The 26,090-nt window shown below is 43.4% G+C and overlaps 2 protein-coding genes across 5 annotated transcripts in view; one reads left to right on the top strand and one right to left on the bottom strand.

The window, feature by feature from the left end:
• UBAP1 (ubiquitin associated protein 1) overlaps positions 1 to 2,170 on the bottom strand; it is a 35,598-nt gene extending 33,428 nt beyond the window's left edge. For 2 of the 4 annotated variants that reach the window (XM_080371166.1, XM_080371167.1), the window contains exon 1: positions 2,019 to 2,169. The gene's annotated coding sequence lies outside the window, so the exon portion shown is untranslated. Of the gene's footprint in view, positions 1 to 2,018 lie in introns of all 4 variants that reach the window. The other 2 variants (XM_080371168.1, XM_080371165.1) reach the window with 2 other exon arrangements.
• Positions 2,171 to 3,245: 1,075 nt separating this feature from the next.
• Positions 3,246 to 24,584, top strand: DCAF12 (DDB1 and CUL4 associated factor 12). Its single transcript, XM_080371169.1, has 9 exons — positions 3,246 to 3,376; positions 4,037 to 4,291; positions 6,642 to 6,848; positions 7,847 to 7,907; positions 10,337 to 10,530; positions 14,979 to 15,044; positions 16,260 to 16,422; positions 20,326 to 20,510; positions 21,283 to 24,584. Exons 1-9 carry the CDS (start codon positions 3,302 to 3,304, stop codon positions 21,439 to 21,441), a joined length of 1,365 nt encoding a protein of 454 aa, XP_080227295.1. The 5' UTR covers positions 3,246 to 3,301; the 3' UTR covers positions 21,442 to 24,584.
• The last annotated feature ends 1,506 nt before the right edge of the window (positions 24,585 to 26,090 follow it).

Raw genomic sequence — 26,090 nt, 5'->3', positions numbered from 1 at the left:
CAGTCACCCAATTGCAATGGTGATATGACCTAAAGCATCACTGCCACTTTTGAGTCACAGCTCTGCATCCACAGAAAACTGAATTCATTAAGTACCAGTACTGCAACCTAACATCATCATGCACACGGCCTTGAATAAATCAGTCCAACTGCTATGCTGCTACTGCATGTAACATTTCAGCCCTGCTCCCCTCCCTGTAGCGAGCATAGTGCTACACACATAGCTCCATTCTGTATGAAGAAAAGGAGGAAGAAGCCCTCTCCCCTGAAAAATGCTGTTGCAAAGCAGAGCTCCCAGGTATGCAGGGTCAGCCCCAGGAAGCCAGCAGTTGCAGAAATGCCTGCACAGCAGCAGAAAGTCCCATGCTCTGAGGATGTTAAGGGAAGGAAGGTGAGGAAGAGGTCTAGTTAATTGCAGTACTTCCTCTTTTTCCTTAACAACTTAAATCACAGCTGGAGTAAGATTCGCCCTCGCCAAGCTCCCATAAAAGCCTCTTAATCCCCTAACAGGCTGTGAGATGCAGCTACACCTTCTACCAGTAACACAGTCCATAAAGTTACATCACACCAGCCACGACTCAGTTGTTCCTTAATATGGCAATACTCATTTTTTATTTAGGAATACTCACCTCAAGCAACTTAAATTCAACATGTACACATTTTCACTGAATCCAGGATGGCAGCTATGTTAGTTGCCCAACCAAGAACCAGAGTTCACCTGCTTATCTCTATTCTAACAAGGCAGCATCAACATCGTAAGATTTGTAAGACTACTTTTTTTTTTTACTTGCTTGGAATTTTTAAATTATGTGGGAAATAAAAACAGTTGATAAGGTGACCACTCATTTCCACCTATTGTGATTTCTCTTACTAATTAAAAAAAGCAATGCTAACTTTCCTTTTAAAATGATAGGTTTTGAGCTATCAAAACTCCAGAAGACAGTTCTTGAATTAACTCAATAGCTTCATAGAACTGTTAAATGATTTACTTCTAGTAAGCACTGAGCTAAACAGAACATAAGGCTTTACCAGGAAGTTAGAAAGTAGGTAACTGAAGTATTCTTACACTAGTGTATACATGGTACGTCTGCATCTCAAATGCAGACAAAGATACAATCCTCTTCCGCACTCAAAAGCGAAACAGCTAAGTGGAAGAGACCCAGAAACAGGTAAAAAGCATAGAGAGATATGCAGAGGGCTAGGCTCAATGAAGTAAACAAGACTCTGCCTCTTCAGCCCACAAGTAATCACAACCAAAACCAGAACACAGCAGAAATCTAAAATCATGAATGGCATAGGGAAGATAAGTACTATGGTCTTCATTAACACAAGAGCCAGAAGTCAACAAGTTACCTAAAGGCAGGCTTGACAAAAACTACACCCCGCACCCCAAACAAACGCAGGCATTTTGGTTCTGCACAGATTCACTGGGGGGGGGGAACTTATTTCCCAGTATCATGGACACTAACCGCTTGCTCGGACTTCCAACAGCAGTCGGCTCTTGGACAGCAAATTCATCAAGGATTATTAAGCAGAAAGGCACTCCCTTGACTCAAGCAATCCCGAAACTGCTGGAAAGCGGGGGAGCGCGTGGAAAGGAGCGTCACCCTACCTGCCCGATCTCCCTCTACTGCCCGGGTCGACCCCAGGAGGCAGCGCCAGGGCTCCGTCCGTGAGCTGCCCGCGCAGGTTCTCGCCTCCATTAATCGGTACTTGCAAAGGCAGCACCGAGAGGCGGCGAGGGCGGGCAGCCCTGCCACAGCGGCTCGCACCCGCCGCGCCCGGGGGAGCGGCCCCCAGCCTGCCAGCCCCCCCAGGGCCAGCGGCCCCGCCGCTACCCCACCAGCGCCTCATACCTACTGAATCAAGACGGGGGCGCGGAGCGCACCTCGCCCCAGACGGGAAGAAGCAGCGGCGAGGCGGAGGGTCCGGGAAGCGGCCCGCTACGCCCTCCCGCCCAGGCCCCGCTACGAGGGGGACCGGCACCCCCACCAGCACCCCTCCCGGCCCACTCGTTACCTGCGCGGCGCCTGGCGGCCCCTGGCTGGCAGCTCCGGCTATCCCTGCGGTCACCGACCACCGCCCGCCTCTACGAAACCCGCACAGCGTCGCCACCTCCGACCCCGCGACCGGGCGACGCCATCTTATCTGCCTCTCCTCCGCCTCGCCTCGCTTCCCCGGCGGCGAGCTAACGTCACGCCGCCAGGTCACCTGCCCTCGCCGGCCCAATCGGGAGGCGCTCGCGGTGACGTCACCGCAGCGGGGAGGGGCGGGGCGAAGGCGGGAGGAGCCCCTCCCTATTCCCGTGAGGGGCGGGGCGGGGGCGGCGCCTGGGATCGTCTCTGTCCCCGTCGTCCCCCCCGTCGCCCTCCCCGTCACTGGCCCGGCCGCGGGCGCGCCGGGGGCCTACCCCAGAACCTGCTGCCCCCGCGGAGTTGGGCATAGGCACCTCCTGTGGCTGGAGACGCCAGAGAGTGCCCAACGGTCAGGAGCTGGCTGCTTGCGGTCCGCCTGCACGTTACCGGCTTCTCTCTTTTCTCCTCGTCCTCTACTCCTCTGCAACCTCATTTGCAAAACGGCGATCGTGGGGTTTGGTCTACTCTAATTTTAGCCTCTGTAAGCACAGGGAAAAGTGCATGTGGGCGCACGAAAAAGCACGCATCGCTCCGCATCTGTTTTAGAAACACAAACATTCCCTATGCCCCACAGTTCCCCTGCAGTGCGGGAGTTTCCCGGTGGAACGGAGTAGCTCCAGCTCTTGGCTGGGCGCCTCACCGTGCAGCGGACAACGTGCACCGAACAACGTGCACCGGGCGCCGGAAGTCACCTGGGGAAGCCGGGTGGTGAAGCCAAGCTGCCTGCTAGTTAAATAGGGTCGTTAAATATGCTCCCGGTATCGCCCGGCGAGCTTCGGTTGCTCGGAAATACATATAGGTGAAGAAAAAAAGCCAGCCAGCGCTGGAACGGCCGGGTTGCGGGGAGGCCGCCCGCCGCCAGGGGGCGCGTCTGTCCCCCAAAGCAAAGGGGGCGGGCCTCCTCCGGTTGCTGGGAAACGAAGCTCTTGGGCGGGGCGGGGGAGCCGCCGCAAAGGTGCCACGCGACTGTCGTAAAAAAAATTAGTCCCAGGGAAAATGTCGTGAAGAGCGGTCGGAGGGGCCTGCGGCTGAAGGAGTGACCGGGACTGGCGTTCCGCACTTACATGCCCCGTCCCGCGGAGGCCGCCTCTCCCTGCTGCTCCATGTGGGGCCCGGTCCGGGCTGTCGGCCTCTCCTCCTCCTCCTCTTCCTTGTCCTCCTTCTACTATGGCCCGGAAAACAGTTAGCAGGAAGCGGAAAGCGGCGGCCGCCGCGGGGCCCGGCGGGCTGCAGGGGGGGCAGGTAGGCCGGGGCGCGGGGGCGGGGGGCAGCCCCCGTCCGCGGTGGGGTGGCAGGTACGGGTGCCCGGACATCCAGGTGACCCTGAGCGGGACCTGCTGGTGTCTGGTTGGGGCGGGGAGGGGCGGCGGGGGGCGGTCCCGGTACCTGAGGAAGGTGTCGGGGGTGGGGCAAGCAGCCTCGTCGGCGGGGGGCGAGGTGCAGTGTGCAGCCCCGCGCCGGGGACTCGCCCGGGTCCCTCCCCCGCCCCGTGCCGCGCCGTTGGGGTCAGCCGTTCGTCCCGTAACCGCCGGATCCCCGCCGCCCCCTGGCCGAGCCATGCTGCGGGGCCGCCCCAGGCCGCTACGCAGGACGGTCGGTACCAGACGGTCCCCGCGGTGTCCCTGCCAGGCCCGCCGGGCGAACGGCGGGAAGTGTCCGGCACCGAACCGGTGCGGGCTGCTTCTCCTGTCATCGCAGTGTTACTTCTTCAGTACATATTTACTGACATTTAATTTTACGTTGCTGAAGGCTGTATCAGCATTTCCAAGTTAATCTTCACATATGGTCTTCTATGGGTACTTTGGAAGACTTCGCTATTTTGCTGAGAATATATTTGAATTTGGAAGTGTCGTGCCTTAAGTTTGTTCTAGTTGTAAAAATGTCCGTGTTTGTTTTCCACAGTATGGGTGGGATCACTCCATTCACAAAAGGAGAAGACTCTGCCCAGTGAAAAGGTCTCTGGTGTACTACCTGAAGGGTAGAGAGGTCAGAGTGCAGAACGAGTCCAGCTATCACCGCTTATTGCACGAATATGCAGCCCAGCAGCTTCCCAGCCTTCTGAGGGAGAGAGAATTTCACCTTGGAACCCTTAATAAAGTGTTTGCCTCCCAGTGGCTGAACCACCGACAAGTGGTGTGTGGGACAAAATGCAACACAGTAAGTACAACCTCCCCATTTCTTTTTCCCCTGTTAATTATTTCCACCCCCCACCCCCCATAATGATGCATACTGTAATCGAAGCATGTAGATTGCCAAGGAGAATATTTGGAAGTAATTAGGAGTGGAGTCAAAATCACACACAATTAATTTTTGAATGAAGGTAATGCTTAATAATCACCTGTTCTCATCTGAAAATACAACACTGTGCAGATGGCTGTGAACCTGAATGCAAGGCCTGTACCTCATGCAGCATCTGTCTAATGCACAGTTATTTATATCTGTTTGAGGGATGGAGAGCAACAATAGGGTTGGATTTATCTTCTTGTCTTGCAAATGGAAAGTTTATGAATGATGCTAGCTTTGCTAAATGGTAGATATCTTGCTTGGCTAAGTTGCTAGTAAGACTTTTCTTCATTGTGGTCAGTCTTCCATGGTTTGGTTTTATGTATGTTTGTGTGCTGAAGATTTTGAAAAGTTGCTTCGAAACTTAAAGCTGTTCTGTTTGTGGACTGCCACACCTTATCAGCTTGTCTTCTCTTGCAGCTAGAACTTCCTCACTTGCAGACTTCTTTTGCCTAGCATAGGTAATGATGTTCTTTCCACCATTTTGTTCTTTGTGACATCAGCAAAAGAAGAGGGGCTTGTCCTTTGTTCTTTCCAACTAAATTGTTTTTTTAAGTCTTTGGTATGAGGGGAAGGACAAGGGAGCATGAAAGCATGGGCAAGTGCTGGTCCTGATGATGCAGTGACCATGTTAGTTTTCAGGGATGTGGCAAGGGTGGAGGGACTGCTCTGTGCATTGTTTTTATCAGCTGTCTCAGGCAGTGAACTAGATTGTAAGGCTTTGGGAAAAGTGTGGAGTGCCTCTCCCCTGCTCAGCTGCACTTCAGCTTTCGCCTGACCCCACAACTGCATGCAAAATGAAGAAATACACAGGAAAATTGAGTTTCTTAAGGAGCAATCATCTGTTTGTGCAAGACTGATACCTACAGAGGAAGATCTTTTGCACGCTGAAGGTGATTCACAATTCTAGACACAACACACAAATAGTGATGAATGGATTTCAGCTTTCTGTGTAGAAGAGGTTTAACATACCATACTTGATCAGGTGTTGATTTGACATTAATATTCTGCTAGTTCAGTACAAGAATAATAGATGTGGGGGTTTTATGTTTATTAAAGAACAGATCTATAGTTTGTGAGTTCACCAAAAGCAACTTTTACATATAACCTTTCTTTGAGAACTTCTAGATTTCTCTCTGTCCTTCTAGAAATGTCTGACAAATTATTTGAGTTTTCTTTTTTTGTTGTTGCCTTCTCCAGTTACTTCCAGAGGCTTTGAGACAACATTCTTTGGTTGTAGGAGGAACAAACTTAAGGGGTGAGGGGTGGAATTTAATTATAAACCTGGGCTATTCTACATCATTTTCCTTAGTGCCAAGTCACCTTCAGATGCTCCATTTCCATGCTTCACTCATGTTCCCTCACAGGGCATTGTCCTCTCTGTTACACATATTTGACTGCTAGTGCATCTGCCCTCTGAACAACATTTGTGAAATGATCCAGCACAAGAGCCTCCCAAATGAATGTGCACTTTGGAAGGCAATGTAAACCTTTGCTCTGGATTAGATTGTAACCGTATGGTTGCATATCTTTGGACTGACACAACTCTGTGTATAATGTCTGTTTGAAGAGTTGTAAGGCTTTATAACGGAGTTTTCTGCCAAGGGGACAGCAACATAGAGCTCCGACTTGTAGTCTTTTTGCAGGGTGAGGTTATGTAACTAGATACCTTTTGGGTTTTTTCTAGATGTTTGCACTGGCAGTACTATATTTAGTTACTGTTCTCTGTGTATCACCAGAAAATAAACTCCAGTTACATAAATTTGTAAAGTTTCAGTTTGCCCAAGCTAAAACTTCATAGCAAGTATCTTACCTTGGAGGCAGGAGACTTGTGCTAAGCCCTCTGGGGCTTACTGGCTGTTTTGAGGTGGGTCTTTCTCACTGTAGTACAGGGAAACTAAAAAACTCTATTTTGTCATGGCACTGAAAAGGGAAAAGAGTTTTAGGTTCAAGGGCTTTGTTAAATGGGAAACCTCCCATCACAAATTCCTCTCCTTTCTCTTCCGTTGCTGTGAAAACCAGTTGAGATGACTGAAATAAAGCTCACTGTAATTAAGTCAGTTTACTTGTTTTCAGAAGAAATTTTTGCAGTTTTCACCTGTACTTGCAGCATTTGTGTATTCCAGCTTGAAAAGAATGTCAATTAGAAATAGGGGGGATATTTGACCATCTTGGTTTTTTTATCTCTTCAGTCATGACTTACATCTCCTATTTTTTTCCCCAGTTATTTGTAGTAGATGTCCAGACTGGTCAAATTACCAAGATTCCTATTCTGAAAGATCGTGAACCTGGCATGGTGAACCAGCAGGGATGTGGTATTCATGCCATTGAGCTCAACCCCTCGAGGACTCTGCTGGCCACAGGTGGAGATAACCCTAACAGTCTCGCCATTTACCGTCTGCCTACACTTGATCCTGTCTGCGTGGGAGATGTAAGTGGGAGTATTTGGGGGAAGTTAGTTCTGTCACTTACAAGAATTGCTGCATTGAAGTGCCTAATGTCAGAGCAAGGTTAAGATTTGGGAGTCTTGTAGTGGAGAATGAATTTCTGAAAGCTTGAAAACATTCCTGATTAGCTTGTCTTTTTTTGTTAAGATATCTTAAATACAAGTGAGTACACAAATGTGAGACAATTCTCAGTGTTCTAAGTCAGATTTCTTCCTCACGTGAATTCAGGTCTACTTCAGATTACTTTAAGCACTGAAAATGTAACAAAATCCTAAATGTTGAAGTCTAATTGTGGTGATGAACTCTGAAACTCGTTTTTTGAAAAATCTCTTTGGAGAAGTTGAAAAGATGATACAAATTGTTCAGATTTTCCCCATACATGTAGCTTATGTATGTCTTATTCCAGATGCAGAACTTGGCTTTGAGAATTAGTTCTAACCCAGTGGCTTACGGCAGTTTGGTAGACTCTGGTATTCCTTATATTTCTGAAACATCATGAGGCCTTTTTAAAATAGCCATTCTTAAAAAGAAAAAAGGCTGAGATGAATATAGTGGTGTCCTATAAGCACTTCTCTTTCAAATTCTCCTTTCTATTCAGGACTTCACATAGAAGTTAACTACAGCAGCAGAGGACAGGTGAGAATTTCTGCAGTAGCAGATAACCAGCTGCAGAAAGGCTCAAGTCTGAAGATTTGTATGACTTGCTAGTCATTTTCTTGCTCCTGTGACTTTGCAGCTTTTCAAACAAAACTAGAATCTTACAGTCTTTTTTTACTCACAGATTTCTCTGCTTAAGGAAAGATTCTTTAAGTTATAGTCTTGAAGAATGAATCTGCAGGTCATATATTATAAACATAAGAATTTGGTTACTTCTTATAATATGGATGTGCGGTTGAGGAAATAAAGTATGTAGCTACTTTACAGAAGTAAAGTAGTATACTCTAGAGTATAATGGCACAGAAAAACCTCTTTTTTCTTTTAGGATGGACATAAGGACTGGATATTTTCAATTGCATGGATTAGTGATACTATGGCTGTTTCTGGTAAAGTAGATTTTTCTATTCCCTCCTTCCCCGCCCCCCTTTCCAGAATTTTATACTGATGTACAGAACTTGGTAGGTCTTAGGGAAGTACCTTTATCCCTTGGATACTTGAATTGTTAGTTCAGTAAGATTTTTTATGTTTTTTTAACAAAAAGCTAATCCTGGAATTTGATGTTGAATTTAATATAAAAGGTGATCCTTGCAAGTCTTCAACCCAGTATCTGCGTTCAAGAAACACTGTCACATAGTAAGCTTGCAGAGATCAGCAGAGATGATTGCAAATATCCAAGGGAAACATAAGGACCCAATGGAATATAAGCACAGCATGTGAGATAGAAAACACTGAGAGCAGCACAGTTCAGTGTTCTCAAGAATGGAGGCGTGAGTAGAACACTGCCATGTTCTCTGTTGTGTGATGCTTACAGCAGGATGTAGGTTCTAGTCTCCAGAGCTGAGACACCAGGGGAAAATTTACTGAAAGCAATTAGCAAGTCTGATTGCTAAACTGAGTTCTTTAGAACTTGGCTGATGATCCTAATCATGAGGAAAAAAAAAAGACAACTAACTTAAGAAATTTTAATCTTACAGATTTCAATAACATCTGTATCTGAAAGTGTGGAGCAGAAATATTTGAACTCCAAACACCGAGGATATAGCAAATACTTTTATCTGAATTAAGAAACTGCCAATTTTTTGTTACTTTCTTGGGGCAGGTTAAATGCTACAGGAGGAAAAATGGGCATTTTGTCCCATAGCAGTTCACACAGATCGTATAGCCTGAGGTTAAGAGATTAGGCAGCTACTTTCTCACTGCGGTTAAAACAGTTGACAGTACAAAGGGGACCAGGGGCTTGGTTATTCCTCTTGCTTGTGTTAACTTCAGCAAGAACAAGGTAGGGCTCTGCTTGTAAAACGTCCAACAGTGTATTTCAGTAGTCTGTGAACATAAAATTAAACTCTGACTAAGCAGCCATAGCTGAGGGGGAATGCATAACTTCACTCAGTTGTACTAGCTGGACAAAAGATTTCCATGGCAAAAGTTTCAGATGGGATGAATAATTCCCAGGATGGCATGAGTCTAGGGTAACAAATTATATTCTCCTTAGCTTCAGGGCTAACTTGTTGAAAAACATACTTTTCTCTTGCTAAGGCTATTAAAAGGGACAACATCCTCCTTAAGTGTGTCAAGATGTTTAGAAATTCTACTGTTGAGAATTTAGCCTCCATAGCAAACAAGATTAGATGCCATTAAAAACCATCAGCATGTAAATTGAGTGGCAGGTTGTTGTGTCATATGCTGCTTGCACCTATGCAAGTGCCATTAGGAAGCTCCTTTTATATTTGGCTGTAGTAGGTGATAGTGCCAAATGACTGAATCCATCTGTGAGGGGGCAAAACTATCTCTGCTGTGCTGGACCACCCGTGTTGCAACAAGATGTTTTGCTGAACTGATTTTGAGGCTTATTCCCTATGATGTACCAAAGCTTATAAATTTAGTACTCTGATTTAGATACTTAGTCTTTTCTGGCATCTTAATTATGCATTCCCTGTGAGAGGAGGAGGGATGTGTTCTTCACATTGTCAGTGAAGAAACTGAGGTAGGTGTCAAATCTGTCAGAGCTGACTTAGATGGAAGTTAGTTGTCTAAACACTAGAAGGGATGGGTATAGGGCCTTGGGTTAAGCCTGTGTTGATCTATGAACAAAAGACATTCAGATTGTGTCATCCAGTATTGTTATTCTTGTTGATTCATATTTTGGATTAATGTCTTCAAATTCAGTGGAAAAATAAGATGAGTTCGTGCTTATTTAACCTCAGTTCCTGTGCTACATTCTTTAAACAAGAAGTTGCACAGGTTTTAGCAAAATAATGTTTTTAATCAGTTTCATCCAAATTCATATAAACTGTGGTTTAAAATAGCTGTTTCTGTTCAGTTCATGGATATGTGTGTACATATCCATAAACATACTGGTAGAAATCAAATGAACCCAAAATGACATAAACCCAAATGAGTTTTCTTGGGGGTTTCTGTATTGGCTTAACAGACTGTCAGTCTTAGCCTTGGTAAACCACGCTGAACATGTAAGCTATTTAGTCACATTGGAGTTTATTCTATGGGTGACTCTTGGTGATTGTTGTACAGGATTGTGGTTTTTGATGCATCCTCATCAGTTTGAAAACAGATGAGGTAATCTATGCTTGGAAACCATGCAGACAAACAAGCTGACAATGAGTTCGCAATGTTATGAACTTTACAGCTCAGTAAATCACATTTTTATTAATAATTAACATGTAAGCATCAACATTGTGTTCAGTTAGATTAATTGTATCCTTTCTTTCTTTCAGACCCTATTGTTTATTCCTTTTTTAAAAAGGGGAGTTATGTGTATGTGAAATGGACATACTTATCTATGGATTATTTTATTCAGGTTCCCGAGATGGTTCAATGGGTCTCTGGGAAGTCACTGAAGATGTGTTGTCCAAAAGTGATGCTAGGCATAATCTCTCTCAAGTTCCTGTCTATGCCCACATTGCACACAGGGCTTTGAAGGATATCCCCAAGGAGAACACCAGCCCTCACAACTGCAAAGTCCGAGCATTGGCCTTCAACAACAAGAACAAGGTCAGTAAGAGAAGCAAAACAGTTGAGAAGTCCTAAAACTGTCCATATGTATTAGAAAAAGAAAAAAAGTTACCTAAATATAAAATCCTGCAGAAGCAACCTAATATTTTTTTCTCTGATCCTTTTGCATCTTTATCATGTGAGGTGGTAGTCTTCATGTGCTGTATCTGCTTCTGCCACAAGTGAATGGAGCTCAAATGGTTTTTCTAAATTCAGGAGGCCTAGAGCTGAGTACTTATTACAGTCTGTTTCAGCTTAGTAAATGCATCTCTGCACTCCTGAGTCCAGACAAGGAGGTTTCCGTTTCCTTGTACAGCTTCATACAAAGGTTTGGAAATGAGTCCCAAATTCATTATCCGTAGGCGACACCATCCGGTCACTGCTAGAAATCCTGAGTTCTCTTTTTTGACTTGGAGGGGTGGGTCGGCGGGGAGGGGGGGGGGGGTGTTGGAGTTGGGGAGGGCGGCGATTTGGTAAGTCACCTCCTTCCTTTCAACTCCAAATTTTCTTTCTCCTTGGGCTGTTTCAGATCCAAGACAAATCACATTTTACTGAATAATTTGTGCTTTCTTTTATGACACTGTATCCTTGACATTGCTCAGATTGTTTTGCTAGTACACTACCAAAGATCATAGGACTGTTCTTAAATCCTTGAGGAAGCACTGTCCAGCATAATTGCTTTAAGTATTCTGTTGTGAGGCTCTCCCATTCAAAAGCAAACTACTTCAGAATTTGTTCATCCAATGGAATGCAAAACAAGGCATCTTTTAATCCAATACTGTAAAAGAAACATTTGAATCAACTATCACTGTTAACAAAGTATAAGGATTAGGCACTACTGGGTATACATCAATCACTATTTGATTAATAGCCCTTACATCTTGTACTAAACAATATTCTTGTGAATGTGGCTTTACAAAAATCCATGGATTAGAAGATTATTCACTATAGGCTCCAGTCCAACCTGAGCTACCAATTTCATAGGATATTGTTTTTGTCTAACTGGCTTTGCTCCCAGTTTCAATTCTACTGTTACTGGTTCTGCTGATTTAGCTCCTCTAGGCTTCTCAGTATCCCAGACAAAAGGAATCACTGTGCTCATGATTTCAGAGGGGGCTTCAACTTACTTGTCCTTATTTTCAGCTTTCTTTGTTTCTGACAATTCCTGTAATATATATATGCTTGTTTGTGCCTTCCAGGCATTATTTTGTAGAATATATACTGGAACTTTATTCTGATCAAAAGTTATCTGTGCTCCCGATTAATTTAATAAATCTCTTCCCATCAGAGGTAGGGGACATTCTGGCATATGTAACAATTCATGTGTAAAGAAAGGTCTGGTTTCTCATTTTCCTGTGGCAACAATTACTGGCATAGAGAATTTGCTCATTGGTCCTTCACAGCTATTTAGTACAGAATATGTTGCTGCTGCGTCAACTAAGAATTTGTTTCATTCCCCAGCTTAACTGAAACCAGGGGTTCAGCTGAGGGGTATAGTTCCTTAACCTCCAGTCCCCATCAGTCTGAATCTTCCATACCACCCATAAGCAGGTCTGGCTCTGGAATGGATGCAGATGGGGGTATCTAATTAGTTGATTGTTTCTTTGGACATTCATTTTTCCAACATCCTTTTTCCTTGCAAATCAGGCACTGATCTTTCCCCAAAGGGAATTCCTTTTATTTCCTTCTACTCCTTGTCCTTTTTTGTGCCCTCATACTCTTAGGAAACCTCTTTACCGAGATGATGTTTGGGCTTGGGTAGATGTGGCTGTCAAAATTGCAGCATTTTGTTTCTTTTTCTTTACTTTCTGTTTCTCTGCTGCCACCACCCCGCCCCCAGCCCTGCCACTGCCAAGACCTCTGTTATTATATACCTTATAAGCAATTTCTATCAACTGAAATAGCAATATTCCAGACACACCATCTACTTTTTCCAACTTTCCTCTTATTTCTGGAACTGACTGCCCCACAAAGTAGTGAAAGCCATTTATCATCTCCTTCTCTTCCTGAGCTTTTTCTAACAGCATTCTTTTTCCTTGCGGAAAAAAATCTCTCCTTATTATCCACAACACTATCCTGAAACCATCAGTTGCACATAGTCTTCCTCATTCTGCAATTTGGAACACCTTTTCACAATACTAGAAGCACAACAACGCTGAGGCGATTTCTTTTTATCTTCCGTCATCATTCATAGAGCAGAATCACATATCATCAATTTACATTTCCTTCTTGTTTCATGATCATTTCTCAAGGGAAAACAAATACACATATGGGATTTCATCCTATATTCCTTCACATCTACAAAAAAACATTTATTGCAGTACTGTATTATTGCTTATGCTTCCATTCTTAGGCCATGTCTCCTGATCATCTAACATATACAAGGGCCACCAGTGATTACAATATTCTATCATTTTTTTCCAAGTGAGGGAGTCGCCACCAAACTTGCTCCAATGTTTTAGTACACAACCCAAAGGAGAACTGTTAAGAAACCCCTTTCCAGTAGAGTGTCTGGTTCCCATGTCACAAAGTTTCAAAATCACAAAAACCCAATATCTAAACAAAATCAGGCGAACAAAACTTGACACAGACAAAATCCAGCAAACAAAATCTAACAAACTTTCAAATTACCAGTGTCCAAAATCCAGTCTCCAGGTGTGCCCATAATAGAGTATGGATTACACAGTTGTGTGCTTCAGATATCCTGGTGGGACCCTAACCTACAATACCAATAGCTTAACTAATCTTATTTAATATCCTGGTGGGACTCTAACCTACCAGTGGGACTCTAACCCACAATCTGATATGACTTATTTGTGAGCAACCTAAGTATTTATGACCAATGTGGCTAATATCTCAAGGAGCTGTCACAGAGACTCACCTGGCAAGGGAATCAGAGGACCTCCCTGAAAAGTCTCCGGTGCATGCTTGGAGGGCTCATAATTCGTCTGGTCTATCAAGGTTCTGGAGAGTGGATCCCATCTGGTCGCCCAATTCTGTTACTAAAAATCGTAACCAAGGAAACTCTCCAAACCAAATGGTAGTTTCGAAAGCAGACATGGGTTTATTGCAGCGCTGGGTGCGTGGGGGATTTTTCTTCCTAACTTGCAAATAAAGCTGCTTGAGGGTACACCCCCGTTATGTACAGCAGAGTGGTTGCATATTCGTAGTATGTTACATATGCATTGTCATTCACACGCAGGATTGGTTACAAGTTTCTCGCCTCTAACCCAAATTAGTGCGCATCGTCTGATAGCACTGCTGAAGCTCTTTACCAGCTATGCGTGCTCCCCAAGCAGGGCTTTGCCCTCTTTTGGGGTGAGCTATTTGAGCCGGAGGTCACCATCTCCCACTGCCACAATTACTTTGGTCCTACTTCGAACTAACATTCTGTTTGTGGACTGCCACACCTTATCAGCTTGTTTCCTCTTGCAGCCTCTTGGAGGCTTCTTTCTGCATAATTTAGATAACAGCATTCTTTTCACCCTATCTTCTTTGTTTCCCAAGGCTTGATTAGAAGTCCTTTCATTCATCGATTTTGATGACTTCAGAAGGTCAGCTTGGCCTCAACTTTGTGCACAGATTTGTTTAACATATAGTTAAACGCTAAATCAGAGTTCAGTAATTCGGGAGTTTAGACAACATTTACAAGCACCGAAACACCTCTTGCGGCTTGAATCCTGCTCTTAAGTGCTCTTGTTGCTTTCATTCCCCTTTTGTGAAGACCTGAATGAACGTTCAGGCAGTTCCTGTTTTGACGGCTGAATCCTTACTCGATTGCTCAGCAAATGAGGTGACTGACTCACAGGGCGGGCACCGGTGCTTGATTTGATGTTATGTTGTTGGCATTTGACAAACAGTAAATGTTAACCTCCTCCATGCTGATACCTTGTTACTACTAGTGGGAGTTGCAGTTCATCCTCCATTGCTTTTCTTTCTGCCTTCGAAGAGCGGGTAAAATCTGAAGCAAAGGCGGGTGTGCTCTCAGAAGCACAGTGCTCCTGTGGGCTTTATTACTCACTATAGCTCTTAATTACTCCTTTGTGATGGAGACTGCATATAGTTTTTTGAGTAGCATAGTGCCTGGAAAGAAATGTTTGCTTAATGGTCGGAATCAGTGTAGGAGCTGCTGAAGAGTGCTGTTAACTCTAGCTTGTACCATCTAATAATTATTTATTTGATTGCTAACAAGATCTATACTTTTGAAAATTATTTTTGTTTTTTTTACTGTTTTATTAACTCTTAGTCTACCTGGCACCTTTGTGCTGTATTGCATTCTGCCATGATCAGCCTAAAATGAAAATTTATCTTGATAAGCCTGTACAGGATTATGGATGACTTCAGTCCAGAGTATGCAGCCTGCCTAGTAGAGAATGTGGGCTTGTAAGGACATCTACAAGGACATCTATAATACAGAAACTAACTCTCTTACTGTGTTTTTTTTATAGGAACTGGGAGCTGTGTCCTTAGATGGGTATTTTCATCTTTGGAAAGCAGAGCACACACTTTCAAAGGTACTTTTCTGTTTGTTGGTGTTATGTTTCAAAAATTGTATAGCGGTTAAGGCTGGTCACTATTCTTCATCTCCTTTAAACACTTGAAGAAAGAGCAGCAATGTCCATAAAACACTTAAAAGCTTTATGTACAATGAAATGCCCTAAAAATTAGAACTTGAGGAAAGAAACTCCCCGGTCCACTTATTTTGGAGAGTAGGAAGTGCTCTTACCTTTCTGCCAGTTCTGGGTTAGCTGAAGTGAACCATCACCTTAATTTAAAGAACGAAGTCAAAATTTCTTGGTGACTAAGTATCCTTTATTGGCAGCGCTGGATGCATGGGGGATCCTTCCACCTAACGTGCATACCTGAAGTGACGAACCATCTCACATTTATACAATAAAACAAATGAATATTCAATTAACGCCTATACATATTCGTTACCTAAACCCGCTTACTCTCACTTCGTATGTTAATTAGCTTATCAGTCCTTTGCCTGGAATGTGGTGCTCTTGCAGGTTTGTAGGTGATTCATGTCCTTGTGAGCATCCTATCTTCTCCAGCAAGGAGACTTAGTGCTCCCTCTAGATAACATTGGAATGTCTCTCGTCCTTTTCTCATCCTTTTTATAAATAGCCCCTTTGTTAGAGAAAGAAGGGTAGGTGTCTCCTCAAAGCTGTGTGGCTATGTGACCAGACACCACACTCATGACCAGTCACCACATTCCTTGAGCAGACACAATCACAATCGATGTCCATTGTGCCCATTTCACACTATTTCTCCATATCAACCTCAAGTATGATGGATACTTGATGAGCAGAGTTCATAAAGGAAGTTGCATTTGTTTAAGTCTAACTGCAGATCAAACGCAGACATACTGGGTGTACAAGGTAAGCTTTTTCAGCTGAGAGCTGATGTCTGTGTGTATCTGCTGAAGAAATAACAGCAGCTTAGACAGATCTAAAACATTTTGCCAAAACGTCTGTTGTTCTTTGTATAATACTTGGCTTCAGCCTTTATCATCTTAGTTTGGTTCGGATAAGGCATCCCATCTCCTTCAGGTTTTTTTCTCTGGGTTAGTTATTTTTCAAATTCTCTTCTTGCGATGAAAGTACTTTTAGCTGTATTTGATTTTTTTTAACTGCAACTTCCTTGAACATAACCTACAGAATTGTTCTATTAACATCTTGCTCTTTTCTCATAATGGGCTGATTTTTTTGTTCTTTTGTTTCCAGTTACTTTCCACAAAGTTGCCGTACTGCAGGGAGAACGTGTGTTTGGCTTATGGTCAGGAATGGTCAGTGTACGCAGTAGGATCACAGGCACATGTCTCCTTTCTGGATCCCAGGCAGCCTTCTCACAATGTTAAATCCGTCTGTTCCAAAGAACGTGGCAGTGGTAAGAAACTTGTCAAAGGGTGCTTCAGGTGGTAAGAAGTAAGCTATTAAGATGGCAGTTAAGATAAACTTTTAATAATTAGGAAGGATTTTTCTTGTGATAAACAAAATCATTAATAGTATGACAGTATTCCATGAGCAAACAACAAACCAAACATGAAAGCAACTCTGAAATCTAGTGATAGACAACATTAATGCTTTTATGCTCGACAAAATTGTACATCATCCAACTAGTACTGAATTTTTTAAAGTATGCACTTCTATTTATTTGTTACTGTGTCTTACTCTGTTTTACTTCATCTTAAAGCAAATCCAGTCTTCATACCACTGCCGGTAGTGTCTGTTCTTGCATTTTTCCCTGGGAATGGAAAAAAAAGCATGTTGTCTGCTCTGTGCTGTCATATTGGGAGCCTGTGCTGTGAGTGAATGCTTGGTTTGTAATTTTAAAGCCACGAGTGAGACTCAATTTTCAGTATATTTATTTGCTTTAAATATATGAAAGCTCACTTTAAAAAAAAAAAAGTTTGTGTATTTGAGTGTTTTCCTTTTCTGATGTGGATGCAGTATGTCCTGTTGAACCTTATCACCAGGACTAAGCCTGAGGGCTTGCAGGGTGCATGGTCCCATAAGCTTCTTCCCATACCCTTTATTTTCAAGCATGAGAAGGCACTGTGCTGTGATGCCCATTTTTAACCATATTAATCCCAGACTAATAAATTGCCGTTCTCATTTAGCTTGGCTCTAGGCATCCATCTCTTCATGGGGCAAGTTACCAAAAAAGAATGCACATGCGCAAGGATTAGGAAGGTTTTATCTGTGTGGTTACTGGAGTTTGAACAGTGCTGTCCATATAAATGTCAGGGTCTGCTCCTTTCAGATAGGGGAGAAGTGTTTATAATACGAGGAAAGGTGCTTCCCCAGCTCATGTTGTCACCTGAACATCTTGCCAGCAACAGCCCTTGTCCTGTCCCACTGTTGGTGAGGGCTCTGTGGAGGTCCTGACACTGTCACCCTTCAGTATCATAGGGAAGAAATACCATGACACTGGAGTGCGGTGCCCAGTGGTGGCTGGTGGCTGAAAACTTCTGCCTTGAGTATGTGACCATCCCTTCTGGGGGTTTGATCTGTGTGTAGGTGGTATCTCTGGGTTATCTCCAGTTCATATCTGAAGAAAGTCTTTGTTCAGTGCTGTTTTCTGTTCTGCATAGTAGGCAGACCCCTTTTTTTTTTTCTTTGGCATGGTGGTGGAGGCACTTAAGTAATACTAATTCCCAAGATACTGAGTGTTTCAATTTTCTGTTGATCTCACTGGGACTTGGAGCAGTACAGCACCTCTAGAATGCAGGCTCTGTACTGATTTGCAAACTATAATCCAGGTTGACTTTTAAGTGCTTTGAAGTGTTTCCTGAATGTACTTTCAGCTTCCAAATGCAGCTGCTGAATGTGGTAAGTCCACATTAACTTGCGATCATTAGTGTTGTATACAAAAGCAGGTCAGAGAAGGGTTGTCACTTAGTAAGTAAAAACCACTGGGGCTGGTTTTTACCCAGTATAACCCTCTACATGAGAAGGTAGTTAGTGCTTTTTAGTGTATCTTATGTTGCTTTTCTTAGCAGCTGTCCAGGGAAGTGCAGACCCTGGACTCTAGTTCTTGATCTGTGAGAGCAACTGCTTTCTGCTTGGCTGGCCTGCAGTGCAATGTTGTGTGTCCCTGACTTCATATCCTAAAGACAGCAATGTTGATGCAAGGACAGGTTTATGCAGCATGGACTGTGTGTCTGCTCCTTGTGTAGGACACACTATTGCGTCATCATTTCCTTACGGGATTTGTAAAGCCCCCTGCCTCTCAGGAGTGAGACTCAATTTGCTGACCCAAATAGTCCAGGTTCACAGGTAGAAGAGTGCTAGCTATGTAGGAGACCTTAGCTGTGATCAGTTCTGTGCACAGGTTGTGCTTTTAGTTTGATGGGAATAACTAATGTGAGGTACTTCAGCCCCTTAGGAGCCAATTCGAAGTGCTGTTCTTGAAAGATTGTTCTAAACATCTTCTTAGTGGGTACATCACAGATTTCTTCCATTAATTTTTTTGATCAGAGAAAGATCCACGGTCATTCTGTGTTTTATAGCTTTTTTTTATTAATATATAGCATTAAAAAGTATATGCCATCTGCTTTCATACTCCATCACCTGTTTCTGTTACGTAAATGTTCTGCTGGGTTGCTTCTCAAGAGCATTTATAGAGCAAAACCAGGAGGAGGTGCCCCCTTCTTTTACTTAAGTGACTGCTTTTGCTGATTGCACAGGGCTCAAGGCTTTCTGCATGTATTTGCCAGAGCCAGGCCCTTGTAATGGGGGTGGGAGGCAGAAGATGTCTCACATGCATTTGTAGTTCTCTGAATTGGAGACTCTTATATGAATCTGGTAAATTTAATTCAGCAGGTGTGAGGTTTGCACAGTGGTTTCCCACCTATTAAGCCTGCAGCCAAGACTTCACCTCACATCTGGAGCACGACAACGTGGCCTTGCCTGTTTTAAGTGTGTTGGCTGTGGATGTAGCATCGGGTTGTGGAGGTGGCAGGATGAGCATGTGTTTCTAGTTAGGACTCTGTACAAAGGGGAAGGGTAAGCTCCCTGGCTGCATCCACACCTCTCTGGTGTCTGCTGTCACATGTGCTGCTGGGTGTACGCCAGTGTGTTACAAGTTTTCTGACATTCAGTCCCACTTGGTATGGTGACAGCAGCTGGCACAGGGATTTAGCAGGCAGAACTCATGCTTTTTCCCCTCCTGTTTGAATGTCTGTTCAGCTGTAATTCAGTGTTACTTTAAAGAGGGCTTAAAAAGCCCTAGGCTTTATAACCTGGTGTCACACTGTGCAGGAAGGAAAAGCACAGATGAAGTGGGTTTAATCTCCGTAGAAGAATGGTTTGGGATAGAGTGCTTACACAGAACAAGCCTTTTACACAATAAATAGAGATGAGAGGACATTTTGCAAATTGCAAATTCCTGCATACAGAATCTCCCCAAGACTGTTTCCAAGGGATCCTTGTTTACTTGAGGCTTCAGATTTACATTTTGTGAAAACAAAAGGTACTCTTACTCAACCTAATGCCGTAATTGAATTGTGCTAAAATGTTTTGTTTGGACCAGAAACTTGCTGTAGCTTCCTATGCAGTGGTAGAACATGGTGCTGCTTAGGTGGCAGGATTCCTAGTCTGTTTTCATTGCTGGGTGAAGTGCTAGAACTGCCAGCTACAAAGAATAAGGTGTGCTTGTGTGAGAATATTTGAGTGGAGATAGCTTCAAAATTGTTTAAGAGCCTGGTCCATCTTAGCAGCAAAGTGATTATTACTGTTACATATTTCATTATATATAATGTTATATACTTCATTACAGCTAGCCGTAATCAGCAAAATGCACTTGGTGGCAGCTGGGACTAGTTTTTCTCATATCATCACTTATCACAGCTTGGCAGGTAGCTAGGGTCAGATGTGAGCTCATGGAGGAAACCAATGTGATGTTCTTTCTTCTGCTGCCATGTAACTCAGTCATGGAGTGTTTGCTCAGAGGATTGTGGCAGACAGAGGAAAGCTGCTTTTAATTCTAAATGGCTTATGATCTTTGCTTATCTGTCAGAGCTGGGGCTTGCTGAGAAGGAAGCTTCTTAACTGTGCACCATCAGTGTAGCTGATGGCCTCAGAGGAGAAGGGAAGTAGTATGTGTAATTGGAGCTGCTGTTTCAGTAGTATCAATGGGATTTGTCTGCACTGCGGGGAAAAATAATTGTTGTGGAAAATATTAGTGGGTAGTTCCTTTAAAGAAAATATTAGACATTAAGCAGCAGCACTGCATAGCCAAAGCATACATCTTCCTTACTGTGTGGCATGTCCTTTCTTGGTTTGACAGGTATTCGATCGGTGAGCTTCTACGAGCACATCATCACAGTGGGAACGGGGCAAGGTTCCCTATTGTTTTACGATATCAGAGCTCAGAGGTTCCTGGATGAAAAGCCCCAGCGTGCCTGCTATGGACAGAAGCAGAAATTGGGAGGAAGTGAAATTCTGAAGTTGACAACTGGGAGAGGCTGGCTGGTGAGTAGCTTGAGGCTGTAGCAGACCTGTGACACAGGAGTGTCATGGGGCTCAAGGACCAGTACTTTTTATGGTAATGGGAACTATTGCATGAAATCTGTTCCAGCAAAACAGTGATCATGTAACAGATTACTGTAATCATGAAGGGCAAGAAGTGCTGCAGATTGCTTTCTACAAAAGTTTTATGAAGATTGGTTGCTTTAGTGTAAGGCATACTGACTACTGCTCTTATGCACTGATTTTTAAATGAACTACATTTTACGTCATTATATTTTTTAATGTAATCTAACTTCCAGTTATCAGAGCCTCAAACACAAAATACATTGTCTTCCTTTAAAACCATGCTACTCTAATGTGGTACTCAAAGTAAGAGAGATTTAATTTAATTGTATGCAGTTTTAGCAGCTGTGGCTTCCCGAGGTAATGCCATGGCAGGCACTTCAGTTCAATTTCCTGCATGTTATCATAAAGCAGTTAATGGCTTTGTCTAACTTCTCTCCATTATCTTTTGTATCACGGTGATATAACTTTAAAAAACAATGAAACTTGATATCTTCCCTACCTTTCACCTCGCCCCTCCAATGTTTGGTCCAAATGTCCTCAGGAGAAGCTTCAGGACAACTCTGGTATCTTCAAGTTGATCTGTCTGAAGCTTCAGGGGCTGTTAACAGAAAAGATCCCTTCTTAGGCTCTGGAAGCTACCTTTTGCTTTTGTGAAACAAGGTTTTGGGTTTGTGTGGCAACAATAATAATCTAAACTTTCCTTTAACAGAATCATGATGAAACCTGGAGGAATTATTTTTCTGACATAAGTTTCTTCCCAAATGCTGTTTACACCCACTGCTACGACTCGTCTGGAACAAAACTCTTTGTGGCAGGAGGCCCCCTTCCGTCAGGACTTCATGGGAATTACGCTGGTCTCTGGAGCTAATAACTCTTTCTAAATGATGATCTTAAGTTTTCCACTTTTCTTTTGCTTTTTTCTAACAACAAAATTGCGTGATGCCATTGATTTCTGATTTAAATGCAAGTTATTTTTTGGCAGAGTTTTCTGTTGGTCTCCAACAGTTTTGTACATCTTTTTGAACCAGTTTTTTGCTTTAACCTCCTTGATCCTTTATACGAAGGGTTTTTGAAATCCCTTTTTGTTGTATTTACTCCAAATGACTCCTCCCCCACAGTTAGGCTATCTTGGCCGTGTGCCCCCTCCCCTGCTTTGCTGTGAGGTAGGATTCCTTTCTTACAGAGTGGTTGCTCCTGGGCTTTCTGTGAAAGTCTAGCGGCTGCGTGTGTGCAGGTACTTTGTGTCAGTTGTGTTACCTGGAGTGAGGACTACTTGTAATTTAAAAATATTAAAAATATTTATAAGAGATAAGCTACTACTTTTATCTGCAGAGTTTGGCCCTGGCCTGAGTTGATCTTATTTTTTAAAAGTACAAGTCTAATTATACTGTTTATATGTAGAGGAATATGGTAATTTTAAGCTGTACTTATTGGAGCCCAGGGATGGATTCCCCAGGGGTATTGCCCATCACACCCAATCTGCAGAAATGCAGTTCTCAAAAGTGCATTTGTATTTGAATTGTAGTTTTCAACAGTGCCAGGAGCAAAAATTGATGTTCTGTTCCTTCTCTGCCTGTCCCAGACATCACAAGCATATCTTACGGTGTTTCACAATTCTATTTCCCTTGTGTGTTGGTTGTTTAAATTGAATCAGTTCATGGTGCTGTGTGTGTGGCTATTCAGGCTTTTTTCTGAAAAGGGGCAAATTATATACCATGGGGTAGCAAAGGAACTCTTAAATTTTAGAGTTGTTCATTGCTTTTCAAAGATGTTATTATGGTGCCTGTGGTGTTCTGTCATGGCAGCATACTGTTTTGGTTATTGTAGGGGTTTTGAAAAGTGGAAGTATACAGAGAAAAATAAAGTCTTCTTGGTGAAGCATGGCAGGATGTGTATTTCTAGGGTTACTCCTCCAGCTACTGTGTAAGATCACTCTGTCACAGGGAACATGTTCTGCTTAGTTGTGTTTTTTTTATTTAGGCTTGAAGTGCAGCACTTTTTCTTTTTTTTTTTTTTTTTTTTTAAGGAAACTAGACACTTGAATCTACTTGAGTGTCCTCCAGTTCTGCTGAAACAACAGCTACTAGTTAGGTGCTTTGTGTCACCAGTGCCAAAGGAGAACTCCTGATTTGGAAATCCCAGCCCTGATGCTGATACATTAATTGAAGCATATTCCAGATCTGGGTGAGGGGGTAAAAGAGTATTTGTATGGACTGAGCTTCAGCCTCCAAACACAGGGCCAGGGCCTAATTTTTCTGCAGAGTCAGCAGAGTCTCTAGGTTACTAAAGAGGCACCGCTGGAAATTGGTCCTCTCTGCTGACTCTGATCTCCCTGATAACTGAGTACCTCAGTGTGTGGTCCTGAAGCCTGGTAATGTGATTGCCCTTTTCCTCCTGGTTTGTTGGTGGTTTGTTTTTTGGTTTGTTTTTTTTTTTTTTGCATAAGGAGCTTTGGACAATTCTCAGAAGAATCTGGACAATGATGTAAAAGTCCTCAAGTATTACATGCTTCTGTGTATTCTGCTTTCAGCGTTCTTTCTTGCAAAGGTATTTCTCATGGGGCGAAGCCATCCATGTTGCTGTATGAAAACCCTCCCTTAAAAAACTGGAAATGAACTAAACAGTGCTGCAAGTGTGCAAACAGATTGGGGCAGATACACCCCTGTGGTGGATGGAGTTTAGCCCAGTGACTGTACTTCAGTAGCTGCCGAATGGCTCACTGTGCTCTGCTGAGACCCCGTGGCATGCACATTTTCAGACTGTCTTTATCTTTTCCAATGTTCCTTAATGTTTCCGTCCCTTGCACTTTCCTGCCCTTCTGCATATGGTCTGCTTGGGGTTGCCTCCACCACCCCAAATCATCCCAGTCTTTACTGTAACAATATTGTGCTTGCAGAGGTGACCTCTGAGCAGAAATGGGCTTGCTGGCATTTTGTCAAGCCATGCCTGACACCTTCAATTTGCTTTATTTTAAACTGTGTAGAGCTTTCAGGCTGGCTCAGGCTGTAGAACTGGGCAGTTGCCCTTGTACCTGTTTGACTGGTGAGATTACACAGTAACGGTCTGTTTCGGAGGACGGTGGGGAGACTGGTTTATCTTGCATTGGGCACTTAAAAGAGAGAGGATAATTTTAATTGTAACAGACGTTCAGAATTTTCTTCTTGCTGTTGACTTTTCAGTCATGTGCAATCTTTTGTACAGCTGGTGAGTGTAGGAAGCAGTTAATTTTACCATTCAGCATTTTTCAATAGACCGCCAGGTTAATTTGGGTATCTTTGGTATTACATTTTCAGTATTCGTAATAACAGGTAATCACACTAGTGACTTAGTCATGGGTTTGGTAATACCAGCTTGTAAGTACTGGGTAGCACCCCTCAGTAACGATGTGATGGACATTCCTAAGGAAGCAGAAGCTATGTTGCAGTGTTGGCTTGAGCGAAGCAATGAGGGTGGTGCTCACCTTCATCACCAAACATCTTATTCCTGGTAATTCCTCCAGTTTTCTCCCTTGTGCTGTCAGATCAGCAAGGGAGAATCGCTAGTACTCTTGTCAGGTGCTTTCTGGGATTGAGGTAAAAAAGTGAGTCCGTTTGTTTGGTTCCTTCATCAGCACAGCTGGTGTTAGTCCAAGGAGTAAATTACCAAAGAATAGTAAATAGGTGTTTGTTCCTGAACTAGTTGTTAATTTTCAACATAGATCCATTTTCAAGATACATTGCAAGTGTGCCCAGTCATCTCACTGGACTTTTTTTGTCCACAAAGCTTACAATCACATTGTGGGTGACTCTTGTTGACTCCCTTAATGAGGGGGACTCTTGAACTTCATTATGGGGATATATTTGCTGCCTCTATTTCAAATATTTGGCAGCTTTTTCTATCTTAAGGTTTATGATACTTATGTATTAGTTATTGTTCTCTAGAACTTTATCCTTTTTCTTCACCTGAGTACTTGCTTTGTATATAGCTTGTAGCTGCAGTTAACAGATTAAAGTTGTGATCCAGCTATGTTGAGTGGTGGCTCTGTGTCTTAATTTCTACCCCTCAGCCAAGAGGCACTTCTTGGCATTTGTGAACTGATGTCCGTCACCTGGTGCAGATGTGAAAGAAAGCAGGCCTGCCTAGACCCTTCAAGGAGGTCACCTATTTTGTTCATTTGCAAGAAACCAAGAACAGACTGTCAGCTGCATCTCAGCAAAGCAAGCAGCATCTTTCACTAGCCAGGTGGGAGCTCTGAGTTTGGTTTGTGGTGGTCAGATTCCCTTATTTTCCGTAAAGTCACTTTTCCAAGGTGTCTGCAAGGTTCTTAATTAGCTTCTGTCACAATTGCTGCTATGACTAAATTACTGAGCTGGAGTACAGCTTGTCCCTAGGCTGACTGTTGGAGAGCTGCATGTGATGCAGGCCGAGCTGGTCCTCTGGCCAGCCCATGCGGAGGCCTGGGCTCTGTGCTAGGCAGGCACACAGCTTCTAGCTTAAAGCCAAGTGAAAAACCCTGTGTGTGCTGCTGGCCACCCCACAGCCAGAGCCCATGGTGTGACCTCAACTTAAATGCATGCCTGAGTGTTGGAGTGCCTTCAGTAACTTCTTTGAAAGTCTGTGAAGAACAGACACGAGGAATTTGTCCATGTTGGAGACAAGGAGAAGTGGAAAGGAGAATACAGCCACATCTTGTTCAAGGGGATCTCCTGTATTATGTTCTCCCTTGCCTCTGCAAGCAGGCACTCTGGTGTGTGGTGAGGGTGGGCAAGGGGCACAAGAGAAAAGGTGAAAGCTCAACTGTGGTATCACTGTCAGGAATCCAGAAGAATTTAAAAACATAGAGGGGATACTTATTCATTGCTAAGGAGGTACTTTTGAAAGGGCTTAATTGGAAACATTTTCGGAGACATCAAGTAGATATGCCTGTCATTCTTTTTTCTCCATGTTAGTTTTCAAGGATTTAAACAAGGAAGTATCTTTTTGTTTGTGATGCTGGGTTTATTCGTACCACATGAAAACCATGGCCAATTAGAAGAATGCTCCTGACAGAAAAGAATCTTCACAATTAACAACTGAGTGCCATTTTCTCAGCCTTTCCCTCTAGTATCCTGCTGGGAGCAGTATGGTCTAAAAAAGTGCACACAGACCTAGAACAGGGTGCCAGGGTTAGCAGAGTTAGGAAAATGTGGGCTGTCTGACTGTTGCTGTACCCAAAAAAACCCCAAGTAAAACAGCTGATTGTATACAAATTCCGGTCATTAGGCTGAAACTCAAGAGACTGTCTAAAAAACCTTTGCAGCATAACGTAATGTCTCTATAGTCCTAGATGGCGATTCTTTGACTTCAGAGCAAAAATCTAAGAGTTCAATAGGTGGTTTTCTTAGGAACTGCTTTTCTAGATTCCCTTATTAAAAGGGAAAATTCAGGTGCTGAATCTTAAATTCTCATTAAACTTGTACTTTTTATTTGCCCATTCACTTGTCCTCCTTTCCTTTCTAAGGCCTCCCACAGTCTCAGGGTATGTATGTCACTATGACT

This window comes from Falco punctatus, assembly GCF_963210335.1.
Source record: "Falco punctatus genome assembly, chromosome: Z".
NCBI lineage: Eukaryota > Metazoa > Chordata > Aves > Falconiformes > Falconidae > Falco > Falco punctatus.
The sequence above is the reverse complement of the archived record's forward strand: the minus strand, read 5'-3'. Positions and strand labels throughout refer to the sequence as shown.